The sequence below is a fragment of the Myotis yumanensis genome, unplaced genomic scaffold (genome assembly GCF_028538775.1).
Source record: "Myotis yumanensis isolate MYYU_CA2020_CCGP unplaced genomic scaffold, mMyoYum1.0.hap1 SCAF_2, whole genome shotgun sequence".
NCBI lineage: Eukaryota > Metazoa > Chordata > Mammalia > Chiroptera > Vespertilionidae > Myotis > Myotis yumanensis.
In genome coordinates, this window is record NW_027223753.1 from 175,244,213 (window position 1) to 175,258,549 (window position 14,337).

General features: G+C 46.3%; 1 protein-coding gene across 2 annotated transcripts in view; it reads left to right on the forward strand.

Annotated features, from left to right (window-relative positions):
• ABCC5 (ATP binding cassette subfamily C member 5) overlaps nucleotides 1–14,337 on the forward strand; it is a 91,225-nt gene that overhangs the window by 62,342 nt on the left and 14,546 nt on the right. For both annotated transcript variants that reach the window (XM_070406703.1, XM_070406704.1), the window contains exons 17-24: nucleotides 800–902; nucleotides 3,544–3,728; nucleotides 4,121–4,267; nucleotides 4,551–4,680; nucleotides 6,377–6,530; nucleotides 6,620–6,748; nucleotides 9,107–9,293; nucleotides 11,138–11,227. In XM_070406703.1, the coding sequence (XP_070262804.1) occupies nucleotides 800–902; nucleotides 3,544–3,728; nucleotides 4,121–4,267; nucleotides 4,551–4,680; nucleotides 6,377–6,530; nucleotides 6,620–6,748; nucleotides 9,107–9,293; nucleotides 11,138–11,227 (1,125 nt within the window). The remainder of the gene's footprint in view (nucleotides 1–799; nucleotides 903–3,543; nucleotides 3,729–4,120; nucleotides 4,268–4,550; nucleotides 4,681–6,376; nucleotides 6,531–6,619; nucleotides 6,749–9,106; nucleotides 9,294–11,137; nucleotides 11,228–14,337) is intronic.

Genomic DNA, 14,337 nt, shown 5'->3' on the forward strand with positions numbered 1-14,337 from the left:
TGAGATGTCATCTCCCTCCTGCGGGACTCGCGGTCTCAGGGAAGACCCGTGCACCATGCTCTTCACCAGGTCCCATTTACAGCCACTGTGCTGTCATGGAGTGCTACTAACAAAGTGCCTGGGGGGGGCGGGGGGGGTGTGGGGGCTGAACTCGAATCTAGACAAATCTGAGTTACCTCAGGGAGGGTGTAAGATTTGAATCTGTTTGACTGAGGACAACTGTGACTGTGTTGGGACGAGAGGAGGGCATTCCAAGTGAAGGACCAATATGGACAAAGTGGGAGGTAACAGTGATACAAGGAATGGCAGGAAACCCAGTTTGGCGTGAGAGTGGGAGCCCCAGGAATGGGAGAGGGACTTGCAGTTAGGCCGGGGCCAGGATGTGGAGGTCTTACAGAACCAGGCTGAGGAGTTAGAGGCTCTCCTCTGGTCGCAGCGGGAAATGATCAGCCCTCTGGTTTTATTTAGGGATGTGGGGATCAGAGGTGGGAGGGATGGAAATGGCCCAGCCTTAATACTTGGGACAAGTTGGAGTGGATGAGAACATAAAGCCGACTGTGTTTGGAATTAAAAGTCTTCAGTGACTTTGGGAGGGGCGATGTCAATGGAATAACAGAGCTCAAAGATTGAAGTAGCTGAGGAAGTACAAGATATGAATATCGGTGGCCCTTTTAAGAAGTTGGAAGGATTGCTGTTCAGTAATACCAGCAGCTTGACATGATTCTCTCATATGTCGCGTGGACATTTGTCTGAATGGCCATATCATAAATGGAGACACTTTTTTTTTTTTTAATATTAGATTAATTCAAAAAAGGAAACCAGTGGTTCACAGAAGAAGTCACAAGACAAGGGTCCCAAAACAGGATCAGTAAAGAAGGAGAAAGCAGTGAAGCCAGAGGAAGGTAATGACCTTTTTTTGAGATTTGTCATTAAAGTATATCAGAAATTATGCCATGTGGTAACCCATGATGTTTGATAAGACTGTGGGTGTTTGATAACACTGTGAGTGGTAGAGTATCTGGCCTGATATGCCTGGAACAACAGCATTCTTATGTAGTATCAGGAGACTGTGAGGCACCTTCTGTTTGCTTAAACAGACCAAGGCAACAAGAATGGCCTTTGGTCCCATCCCTTCCTGTGCAGGGTGGGGTCAGGTATAGGTAATTATAGCTGAATCATCCTGAGTATGAAAAAAGGGAAAAGATATACCCGTCCTTCCGTGATTCACCTGTGCTTTTTTTTTTTTTTTTTAATATATTTTATTGATTTTTTACAGAGAAGAAGGGAGAGGGATAGAGAGTTAGAAACATTGATGAGAGAGAAACATCAATCAGCTGCCTCTTGCACAACCCCCAATGGGGAGGTGCCCACAACCAAGGTACATGCCCTTGGCCGGAATCGAACCTGGGACCCTTCAGTCCGCAGGCCAGTGCTCTATCCCGGTTAGGGCTCACCTGTGCTTTTTAAAAATCGGTGCCCACCACGGCAGAGGCAGTCCAGCTCCAGGGACGCCTGTGTTCTCCCTGTTAGAATGGGGCACTCCTTGGAGATGCCCCAGCACTGTGGCGAGGTCACACCTGGGTTTCTCCCACCGACTTTCCCTATCCAGAGTCCTGTTCTTTCAACACTTTATCTTATCAATTGAAACAAATCTTGGGAGTTAGAAAAGCAATTTACAATACTTCAGGTGTTTTCACCTTGGTGAATTTTAAGCTGCAAGTCAGTCCCCCCTTCTTCCCGCGTGCCGCCCCCCCCCTTCAAAAAAAAGAATGCAGTCCTGGTTTAAAGCTCTCTTTCTGTTGTATCATGTCCTGACCTGAGGTTTTGAATCTGAGGTTTTGAATCCTGGGTTTGCCTCTGTTTTCACTTCCTGGGTCTTAAAACTGCAGCAGGTGTTCGGTGTTAGGAGTGGACCATCCTGGTTTACCACTCCCTGCCTCTTCTTTCTTTTAATAAACCAGGTAACAATTTTGAATTCTGGTGTGATTTAAGATAGCTTACTCACACCCACTAAACAAACACAACCCAGCCGGCTGAGACGTGTGTCAGTTCCTGCCAGAGGCAGTTCAGAAAGCCAGAATGTCCTCAGGGAACATTTGTTCTCTGCAGAGCTACCAACCTGGAGATGGGCAACTGTTAAAGTGCTCCTGGCCTGTGTGGCTTGCTCCACATAATTCAAAGTGTGTGATGAAGAGGAAGAGGTGTCCTGTGAGGCATCAGTCACCTGACCCTGCCAGGGAACCCCTGGGTGCTACCTTTGAATCTTCTCTTCCCCTACGCCAGTGGTTCTCAACCTTCTGGCCCTTTAAATACAGTTCCTCATGTTGTGACCCAACCATAAAATTATTTTCGTTACTACTTCTTAACTGTAATGTTGCTACTGTTATGAATCGTAATGTAAATATCTGATATGCAGGATGGTCTTAGGCGATCCCTGTGAAAGGGTCGTTTGACCGCCAAAGGGGTCTCGACCCACAGGTTGAGAACCGCTGCCCTACGCAGTCACCACATCCTACTGAACTTACTCCCGAGACTCCATCCCTATTGCCACGACCCGGTTCTGGCCTTTATCATCTCGTACCTAGGTTACCGCTGTCCGTCCTCCATGCAGGCAGCTGGGCGATAGAGTTGAAAACAGGAGACCAACCAACTCACCTTCCTGCATGGAGTCTTCAGTGGCCTCCTCCCATTGTCAAAGCAGTGTTTTCCAGCCTTTTTCCCTGATACGGCACACACAGAACATGCCATTGTTTGCATGTGGTGCTGGGATGCATGGAAGAGGCTGCTGTCTGCCAGAGGTGACTGGACTGGCCATCCCAGGCCCATCTAGCCCAGTAGGGCTGGGAGTCAAATCTCCACACACCTGTAGCCCGTTCTCGAGAAGTTCTTGTCTGAAGGGTAACGTTCAAGTACCTCTGACAGAGCACAGCCTGCCTAATCCACCTGGTCCCTTGCCACTCCACCGGCACACACACTGCTCAGGCCGCGCTGGCGTGGTTGTCTGACTTCCTGTCCTGCTGTTTCCACACCTCTGTGCTGCTGCTCACATATCTCTTCTGCCCATTGTTCCCCCGACTGGCCGACTCTGGCTTACCTTCAAGGTGCTATATGGACTACACATAAAGTCCTCCCTGAAACCTCCCTGCTAAGCACTGCACAGCTTCCCCAAGTCGGTTAGCTATACCTCCTGGGCGTCCCATGCTGCCCTGCATGTAACTCTAGCATTGCATCTAACACATTTTATTAGCATCATGTGTTTATTTACCTGTCTGTCCTACCAGACCGTGGAAGGACCCTCAAAGGCAGGAACCTGGTCTTACTCGTCTCGACTATTCCAGGGTCTCATCCTGGCCTGTTTATAGGAGATGCTTAGTAAATGTTAAGTGGATGAATGACTGCTTCTGATAAAGAGGAAGTAATTCTGAACTAGAGTAGAGCCCCGTGAAGCTATAGGCTCTTTGATTTCGCTCTTCTATATAGGTGCCTTCGTTTTGGAAAAGTAGCTTTTTCCTTCTGAGTTCATGTTTCTTTTTTCTCCCCTAGGGCAGCTGGTGCAAGCGGAAGAGAAGGGGCAGGGTTCCGTGCCGTGGTCAGTGTACGGTGTCTATATTCAGGCTGCCGGGGGCCCCTTGGCTTTCTTGTTCATTATATCCCTCTTCACGTTGAACGTGGGCAGTACCGCCTTCAGCAACTGGTGGTTGAGTTACTGGATCAAGGAAGGAAGTGGGGTAAGGTTCCTCATTACTGGGAAAATTACATGTCTAAGAACATGGCCATCTCTCCATATTCCCTGGCCATTCTTAAGGAAACTAGTTTTCGATTAAAAGACACAATGAACAGGGGTCACCCAGGATGAGAAAGAGGGGTCCCTAATGTAACCTCACAATACAGTTGCTCCCTGACCAACTCAAGACGCGGTGGAGCTTACCGCAGCACACCTGTGGGCTGTCTGCCCTCGCCCATTAGAAAAGAGCGAAGGAGGGACAAAGCCCTCCTTGTGTTTGCCACACCAGGTCCCAGAGTCCTTATCCTGCGCCCTCCCCTGAGCTGAGAGTGGCCCTAAGCAGGGTTCCTGGCCATCCCTGGGAGTCTTGCCTCACAGAGCCCTGCCTCCAAACAGAACAGCACGGTGAACCACGGGAACAGAACCTACGTGAGCAGCAGCATGAAGGACAATCCTCACATGCAGTACTACGCCAGCGTTTATGCCCTCTCCATGGTCGTCATGCTGATCCTGAAAGCCGTTCGAGGAGTGGTCTTTGTCAAGGTACGCAGTGGTGGCCTCTGCTCCTGCTCACCCAGCTGACCGGTCAGGCTTCGCCCGGCCTGTCCCAGGTTCATCCTGAGGAGGGAGCTCGTTTGAGACACAGTGGCCTCCACTGGAATGACCTGTATCCCATCAGCCCCAGCCTTTCCCCGTTAGCCGCCTCCTCCCTCCGTGGCCCTGGGCCCCTCTCCGGTTTTGGGAGTGGACGGCCTGTGGAGGAGGGACTGAGCCTGCCTGAGTGCCGGGTCCCCGGGCCCTGCTCACTGTGCACTCTGCTCCGTAGGGCACGCTGCGAGCCTCCTCCCGGCTCCATGACGAGCTCTTCCGAAGGATCCTTCGAAGCCCTATGAAGTTTTTTGACACCACCCCCACGGGGAGAATTCTCAACAGGTTTTCCAGAGACATGGATGAAGGTATTTCTCACCACGGTTCTCGGTGCTCTCCAGCCTTCTAGTTGGCATTCCCCGATAATGCAGGTCTGTGCAGCCGTACACTCTGAGAGCACAGTGGCTGCTCGTGCTGGTACCAGGAACATTTTAGTTTTGGCATTTTCTTCAGGTTGCAACTTATATTTATACAAAAGCCCCATCCTATTTTTTACGTTTCATCTAAGTTTTCATTCGATCTTATTTTAACCTGAAACAAATTCAGAGGCTTGAGTTAGTATAAAGGCTTTGGACCTTTGAGGCTCATTTGAGACTCCAAAACATTTATTTGGAGGGCAGTCCGTTGCTTTTTGGACACCTGCAGCCTCTAGCAGGTTTTCTGGGTGTTGCATGGGCTGTGCCAGCACCAGAACTTAAATACTGCCCAGAGCCCAGACTACTATTAATGCCACCTGCCATTTATTGAGGGCTTCCTGGGTGCTGAACGTTCTACACGCCCTGTCCTGATCCTCACGGCAGCCCTACAAGGTGGGTATTGTTTCACCCACTGAATACATGAGAAAGCTGATGCCTAGAAAGGTTTGCCCAAGATTGCACAGCTATTAGAGAGCAAAGTGGGAATTGAGCCCAGATCTTTTTGACCCAGAGCTAATGTTTTTGCTGCACTGTGTTGTTCCATAGAGGAGTTTATTACAGGTGCTGATAAGCAGGGTAAAGCCATGGCCACAGGTAGCAAGGGCTCAAGACCATCACTGATACACAGAACTGATGCGTAACATGATCCCTTTTCTGTTAAACACACACACACACACACACACACGGAGAAAAGACTGAAATTTAAAAAATCAGTGGTATCAATATATCTGAGAGTTGTATGAAATACTCCAACCCCTCTCCCCTCCAAAAAAAAGTAGGGGGAGGAGATAGTCAAAAAGGAGTGAAGAAAATGTTGATAAGTTTTCGAGTTTCTATACTCTTGACTTTTGGGCATGTTTGACTTTTCATCATGAAAATTTTCTTTTCTTTTTTTTAATTTGTCTTTATTGTTGAAAGTATTACAGATGTTCCCCTTTTCCCCCCACTGACCCCTTCACCCCCCACTCACCCATCCCAAGCCTTCACCACACTATTGTCTGCATCTATGGGCTATGCGTATAAGTTCCCGGTTCATCTCTCCCCACCCAACCCCACCTTCCCTCTGAGATTCGCCAATATGTTCCATGCCTCTATGCCTCTGGATCTATTTTGTTAACTGTTAACAGCAAATTCATTGTTTTTGGTGAGAATGAAGATTATATGTAATCTTTCTTTGCATATTTTCAAAATATTTTATAACAAGCATATATTACTTTGTAAAAGGAGGAAGTGGTTTAAAGGGGTTGGGCAACACAGTGAACTAAAAAGAGGGCATATGCCCGGCTGGCGTGACTCAGTGGTTGAGTGTCGAGCTATGAATCAGGAGGTCACTGTTGGATTCCCAGTCAGGGCACATGGCCAGGTTGTAGGCTTGATCCTCAGTATGGTGCGTGCGGGAGGCGGCCGATCAATGAGTCTCTCATTGTTAATGTTTCTCTCTTTACCTGTCCCTTCCTCTCTGAAATCAATAAAAAAATATTTTTTAAAGATATTGGGGAATGTATTTTTGTTTTTTTAATTTTGGGCTCCGTGCTTCCTGTTTGCGGATCCCCACAGCCTGACACTTCTTTCTTTACGGTTTCCCCAGTGGATGTGCGCCTGCCCTTCCAGGCCGAGATGTTCATCCAAAATGTCATCCTGGTGTTCTTCTGTGTTGGGATGATCGCAGGGGTTTTCCCATGGTTCCTGGTGGCAGTGGCGCCCCTTGTCATTCTCTTTGCAGTTCTGCACATTGTGTCCAGGTAAAGCGGAAGGGTTCGTGTCTTCCAGGGCAGAGGATGGGGCCGGAGTTGCTGTCCACCCTCTGACCCAGAACTCGTTCTCTCTCCAGGGTCCTGATTCGCGAGCTGAAGCGTCTGGACAATATCACGCAGTCACCTTTCCTCTCCCACATCACATCCAGCATACAGGGCCTTGCCACCATCCATGCCTACAACAAGGGGCAGGAGTTTCTGCACAGGTAAGCGCGAGGGGGGCCAAAGGGCTCAGAGCATAGCCAGCATCCCTGAATTTAATCAGAGTCAACAATAGGGGATTATAACACTCATCACCAGTGATTTAATTGTCTCTGATTAAAGTTCACTTGCTTGGTGGAACTCCCTTCTGAGCAAACGAGAAGACAAAAACACAGATTTGGAGTCGATTGGCTTTTGGTCCTGAATGACCATATTTGATGGAGTTTTGTTGGTTTTTTTGGAACTGTAAAAGACAGTCATTGATACTAGATCGACATTTTATTTGGTTGAATATTGTTTCTATGAGATCTTTATGTACCTAATCATTGTGGAGATTTGTATTAACAAGAGGTTAGAACTAACTCAGTGATTTCCAACATGGAGCACACGCCCCACAGGGGGCAATTTGATTATTAAGGGGGGATTTCGAGAATGAGTTATTGACAGTGAATTTTTTGCATTCCTTATGATTCTAGGGGCCTCATATACAGTATATAAATATATGACATATCAATGCATTTCAGTCATCTATATGTTTTGAAACTTTATTTGCTATTTTTTCATATCACTTCATACTATTATTTTTTTTAACAATTTCTTAGTGATTTCTTCCTCAGTACTTCAACTGTCTTTTCGTTCTTTTATTTTTCTCTTTCATGGATACCATGTTCTTTGGAAACTTGTTTAGACCAAGTTAATGGCCTTTTAGGCTTCCTCCATGTGAATAGGAGTTCACTTTTTGAATAGTAGGAATTATATGGGGAGCATCAGGATTTTAGAGGTGCTTAGGTGGGGCATGGCCAAAAAAGGCTGGGAACCACTGAACTAACAAAGTCATTCAACAGAGGACTGGTTAAAGGAGCTACAGTATCCTCGTAGAGTGGAATATCGTGTGGCCCTTCAAAAAATGAGATAAGCCCTGCCACATAGCTCAGTTAGAGCATCATCCCAAAATGCCAAGGTTGTGGGTTCGATCCCCAGTCAGGGCATATACAAGAAGCAACCAATGAATCCATAAGTAAGTGGAACAACAAAATGATGTCTCTCTCTCCTTCCCTTCCTTTCTCTCTCTCTCTAAAAATGATAAAACAAAACCAAAAACAAATGAACAACAACAACAAAAAACATGAAGCGGCTCTAAAGGTACTGAATTAGAATGATTTCTAAGATATATTAGTGAAAGAGCAAGGTACCGATGTGTGTATGCTATTCTCCCTTTTAAGTGTGTTTGTATATATAACATTTAGAATATCTCTGAAAGGATACACAAGAAACTATTAGCTACTGAAGAGGGGAATGGAGTAGCTGGAGAATGGACAGGAGAAAACTGACTTTTCATGGTAAAACTTGTGTACCCTTTAAATAGTCTGTCCTGTGCATATATTGTCTATTCTAACAATTAAGCAATTGATTTTTTAAAAAAATCTAGAGTAAAAAGATTAGGGTAAACAATGTAGAAAACTAACCTTAACTTTAGGTGAAAAAGAAGAAAATATACTATGTACAAGTGTGTTTATGCATGTGTGTGTATATATACATGCACATGTAAGTGCATTGAAAAAATGCTGGAAGGAAATGCAGCCAGATATTAACTCTGGTTTTAACTGGTAAGATTATGGACTTTTGCATTTTTCCCTTTATTGCGTTTTCTAATTTTCTCTAAAGAGCACATATCTTATTGTAAGGAAGAAATGTGGGTTTTTTTTAAAGCAAAGCACATTTGCTAGAAAGACTTCCTGCTCTGGAATCCTGGTTGTGGACTCCAGATGGGGTCCCATCTGCTCCCTAGGACCCCTCGTGACAGTGGTGTCTCCCCTCCTTCATTGGCAAAGGTTGTCTGTGTATTTTTTTGCTGTGGTTCAGCTCCTGGCTCTTTGTCCCCTGGCCGTGGGAAACAGTGCCATTCTGCCCAACGATGGTGTGTCAGCAACAAGTTCCACTTTACTGTGTTCAGTCTGAGGCTTTCCTTTTCCTGGCTCTGGGCCATTTCCGCAGTTTGCCTTGTAACCTTTCTTTCTTTGAGAAAATGACCCCTAACCTACGACATGTTTTCTGACGTTTAGCACAGCCTCTTTATTTGGTCTCCATCCCCCTGCTTCCCCTATGCTGTTAAAGTAGATATTTTCCCCTAACATCTTCAGTATGTTTCTTTGAAAGGGTAAAACTAGAAAACCCCATGTCCTCCTATCTGTGGAGCCTGGAGTACTCCGTACTCTTTAAGTTTCCATATCATTCTCTTCATTACAAGCAGAAAATACTGAAGTATTAGCCCCCGTCCATAATTCACCAGAGCTTTGACATCATCCATGACCTGGGTCACCTGGTACCTTATTTGCCTATTAGCTGTTCTGCCTTCCTCACAGGTACCAGGAGCTGCTGGACCACAACCAGAGTCCTTTCTTCCTATTCACGTGCGCAATGAGGTGGCTGGCTGTGCGGCTCGACCTGATCAGCATCGCCCTGATCACCACCACGGGGCTGATGGTCGTTCTCATGCACGGACGTATTTCCCCGGCCTACGCTGGTCTCGCCATCTCTTACGCTGTCCAGGTCAGTCTCTGGGATGGGGCATCACCTTCGCTTCTTTGAGTCCCTCCTATGTTGGCCTAGGAGAGTCATGATAGGGGCCTCTACCCTAAGTCACTGTTTCACCTCTGATTCCTAGAGTGCCTTGCAGACTGCTTTACAGTAACCATCTGGGGCGGGAGAGGTGGTATCTATACTAATAAAAGGGTAATATGCTAATTAGACCAGACATCTTCCTGACGACCATCTGCACATCCTTCCTGACAAAGCCAGGCCCAGGCGAAGCCGCCCACCTGCGGTCCTGGGCACCAGCACCTGTGGCCCAGGTGAAGCCACCTGCCCACCGTCCCCTGCAGCTGCAGCCAGCCTGGGTGAAGCCAGCCCAGGTCCTGGTGCCTGTGGCTGGCCAGAGGGAGGGAAGCCCGGGTCCCAGGTGCCTGCAGCCGGCTGGAGGAGGGAATCCTGGGTCCCGGTTATGGGGCCAAGGCAGAGGTGGTTTGGGGCGATCAAGCCAGCAGGGAAGCAGTTAGGGGTGATCAGGCTGGCAGGCAGAAGCGGTTAGGGGCAATCAGGCAGGCAGACAGGCAGGCAGGCAAGCGGTTAGGAGCCAGCGGTCTCAGATTGTGAGAGGATGCAGGCCGGGCTGAGGGACACCCACCCACCCCCAACCCCCACCCCTGTGCACGAATTTCGTGCACCGGGCCACTAGTGTAGGAATAAAGGGATTTAAGGCTGTTGCATATGTTTAAGAAATAGGTGCTGTTTTCTTCATAAAGGTGCTTTTGAAAATAGTTTCTTAATGGTAGGTTTCTGAATTCACTATCCTATCATCTCTGGCCTTTTCATAGTCTTCAAAGAAATACTCTATTTGCTCCTTATGTGCATTTTTTTCCCCAGGCTCCTGCTTTTTTCCCCCAACACTGTTACATGTGGAAAGCTTTCTGGTCTCTAGAAATGGTTTATGGTTTTTAGCTCAAAAAACAATTGGGAACTTGAGCTCTGACTAGGTTTTTGAAGATGTTAAGGAATTATTATTAATTTTTTAGATGTCATCATGGTATTAAATAGTGGTATTGTGCTTTTAAAGATTTTATATTTTAGAGAGATACAAGCTGGAATATTTATGGATGAAATAATAGAATAGCTTGGATTTGCTTCCAAATAATATAGAAGGATGAGGTGATATAAAGGAAACAATATTATCTGTGAGTTGACAGTTTTTTAAGACAGATGTTTGGTACATGGGAGTTTATTATAATGACCTCTCTCTTGTACATGTTTGACCTTTTCCCATATTGGAAAGATAAATTAAAAAGTAGCCAAAGAATCCTGAGAAGAGATATGTACATGTGTCTGTACAGATCCCCCAACGCTGTCCATGCTCTGCAGACTTCCCTCATCATTGGATGGGCAGTAGTAGAATCCTTTGTCTGAAGTGCACAGGGGCTCTGACAGCACTTTCTGCTCAGCCTTCTTTCCCTTTGTTGACTTTCCTGGAAGCCTGCCCACTGGCTGTCAACAGGTTGATACGTACCTCCATTGGCTGTGACTGCCACAGCAGGTGCAGGTATAAGGATGCAGCTTCAGATATGTGTTACTAGACATGCAAAGATGGGTGGAAAGCCGTTGGATGCAGGAAAGTTAGTGCCAGCAGTACCACAATGCCACCTGCGCTCACAGAGAATTACAGATGACTGGGGGTAGGGTGTAATGGGCATTGTCTTAAATGTGTAGAGAATGACTCCGTTCCTAAAACCAGCTGCTGTATGTGCCCAGTTCTTACGATTGAGCTGTGGTCCCCTCGATGAAGGAGGCTTTCAGCGTAGACATCAATAATGAACTCTCGCGTTTCTGCTTCTCACCATCAGTTAACAGGGCTGTTCCAGTTCACCGTCAGGCTGGCCACCGAGACCGAAGCTCGCTTCACCTCAGTGGAGAGGATCCACCACTACATCAAGGTCAGACTGCGCTCTCACCCTCCATGGAGGCGTTTTCCCTTTATCCTTTTCCTGCCGCGGTGGATGTGCAAGGAGGCGGCATGTCTTCTCGGCCTTCTCGGCCCTCAGGAGAGGACCGCCAGTCTCTCCAGCAGGCGTGGAGTGGAGAAGGAATTAGCATAAGAGTTTCTAAATCTATGTGTGAATCATCTGGTTGAGAACTTAGGTTCATCAGCTCATTTCCAAAATGTTTCAAACTTCGTTAGTTCAGTTAGGATGGCTAATGTAGCATTTTTCTTGCACCGTATAAAACTATGTATTGTTTTCTTTCTTTTTTAAAAAAAATATTTTTATTGATTTCAGAGAGAGGAAAGGAAAGAGAGAAATATTACCAATGAGAGCGAATCATTGATTGGCTGCCTCCTGCACGCCCCCTACTGGGGAGGGAACCCACAACCCGGGCCTGTGCCCTGACCAGGAATCAAACCGTGACCTCTGGGTTCATAGATCAACGCTCAACCACTGAACCACACAAGCCAGGCAAACCATGTATTCTTTTCCATCTTCGTCTGGTTCGCTTGTTCTTCACCAGGAGGGCCATCAGGACCCCTGTGGTGCTTTAGGCAAAGACAAATATGGGGCGCTCTCTGGAGATGATCTTGGTGCAGTAGGTCTTGGGTGGGTCCCTGGCTTCTGCAGTTTTAAAAGCTCTGTAACTAATTCTAAATTGCAGTCATCGCCCTAGCTGGTTTGGCTCAGTGGATAGAGCGTCAGCCTGTGGACTGAAGGGTCCCGGGTTCGATTCTGATCAAGGGCACATCGTGGGGTTATGGGCTTGAGCCCTAGTAGGGGGCGTGCAGGAGGCAGCCTATCAATGATTCTTTCTCATCATTGATGTTTTCTATCTCTCCCTTCCTCTTCGAAATCAATAAAAATACATTAAAAAATAAATTGCAGTCATTGTTTAAAACCCAGTTAATATAGTCAATACTGAGACTATCTAGCTCTTCCCACATTCCCTTAGGAACCCTGCAGTCCTGCCATGGGGCAGCGCCTAGTTGGAGCTCTGAAAGCAATTTTCTGTAGAGAGAAGCAGAGCCGTGAGTGGTTAGGATCTCAAATTTAACTCAGTTCTCGGGAGTTCTGATCTTGTGAACTGCCAGAGACTTTGTCAGCACTTATTTTTATTTTAAATATATTTTTATTGCCGAAACCGGTTTGGCTCAGGGGATAGAGCGTTGGCCTGCGGACTGAAAGGTCCCAGGTTCGATTCTGGTCAAGGGCATGTACCTGGGTTGCGGGCACATCCCCAGTAGGGGGTGTGCAGGAGGCAGCTGATCGATGTTTCTAACTCTCTATCTCTCTCCCTTCCTCTCTGTAAAAAATCAATAAAAAATATTTAAAAATATATATATATATATATTTTTATTGATTTCAGAGAGGAAGAGAGAGATAGAAACATCAGTGATGAGAGAGAATCACTGATCGGCTGCCTCCTGCATGCCCCCTACTGGGGATCGAGCCTGCAACCCAGGCATGTGCCCTTGATTGGAATCGAACCGAGGAACCTTCAGTCCACAGGCTGGTGCTCTATTCACTGAGCCAAACAGGCCAGGGCTTTGTCAGCATTTATATCATTGTTTACATGGGAAGAATACATTCCAAGTTCCAAATAATGACTTACAAGCATAGTGTTGAATAAAAAAATAAATAAGTAAAACAAGCATAGTGTTGAAAAACTTGCCATTCAGTTGCGAACTAGTGTGTTATGTAAACTGCATTTTCTCGAAGAGACATGCTTTACTGGCTTGCTTTGACAATGGACCTCATTAGTCATAGGATATTTCTCAGACTTACGAATGATGATTCTGGGAAAGAATGGCACAAAGCAGTCTGGTATGCCTGCTAATAGCTGTTCCTTCGGTTTACCCACTAGCCTCTTTGCCCAGTGCTCTGGTCTGTGGATGGCCCATGGTTGTATATACGAATATGTAGTGTTTGCTTTACTTGCTGTTGGTGAGAGTCTCTGGCTGGAGAGCTGAGGGTGGGTAGTCGGCCCCAGGTTGGGGACTGGCAGTGGTACAGCGTAAATCCTGCACAGACCAGTCATATTTCTGAGGACTGGCTCCCCACTGCCAGTCCTCAACCTGGATGCCTGTCCCAACACGGACCCTTCCAGCTTGGAGCGTTCAATTTCAGTCTTCACCCCCCAGAGTAGTAGACTTTGGCCCTTACTTCCCTGTAAGGCTGTAAGCCCCATGACTAGTCGCTAGAAAGTTTTAAAACATTGCAAGGTTTAACTATTGATAACAAAAATTACAAGCCATTATATTAAACACAGAATTTTAAAGCTGGAATGGATTTCCTAGATTATCTAATCCAGTCCCCACAATTTGCAAATGAGAAACTAAGACCTAGAGTGAAGAAGTGATGTGTCCAGTCACACAGCTGTTAGTAGCAGGACTGGGATTAGAGTCTATTTCTCCTGGATTGACTGAGATATGTCAGAATGCCAGGATCTGATTACATGTTCAATATTATTATTATTTTTTGTTAATCCTCACCCATGGTTACTCTTTCCATTTATTTTGGAGACTAGTGGCCCGGTGCACGAATTTGTGCACATTGAAAGGAAATTAATTAAAATAAATATTTTAATATTGCTATTCGCCCTTTCTCTGTAATAGAAGTGTCAGAGGTACGTTGTGCCAATAGTTGGTCTTCAGACATATTCTGTCGACGACACCACTTTCTTTCATCTTCAGAATGTCAACAAAAACAATCAAATTCATGATCGTCGACAGATCAAAGCTCATGCGAGCGATTGGCGCCAGCGAGAGCTGTATATGTATATGTATCGTGCATGAAAAAGTCAACGTTTATTTTTAAATTGCCAGTGCATGTCATATGTACCGGACGGTTGGGCAGACGTACAGTTGGTCACTTAGTCTTTTTTTTTTTTTTTTAATATATTTTATTGATTTTTTTACAGAGAGGAAGGGAGAGAGATAGAGAGTCAGAAACATCGATGAGAGAGAAACATCGATCAGCCGCCTCCTGCACATCTCCTACTGGGGATGTGCCCGCAACCCAGGTACATGCCCTTGACCGGAATCGAACCCGGGACCCTT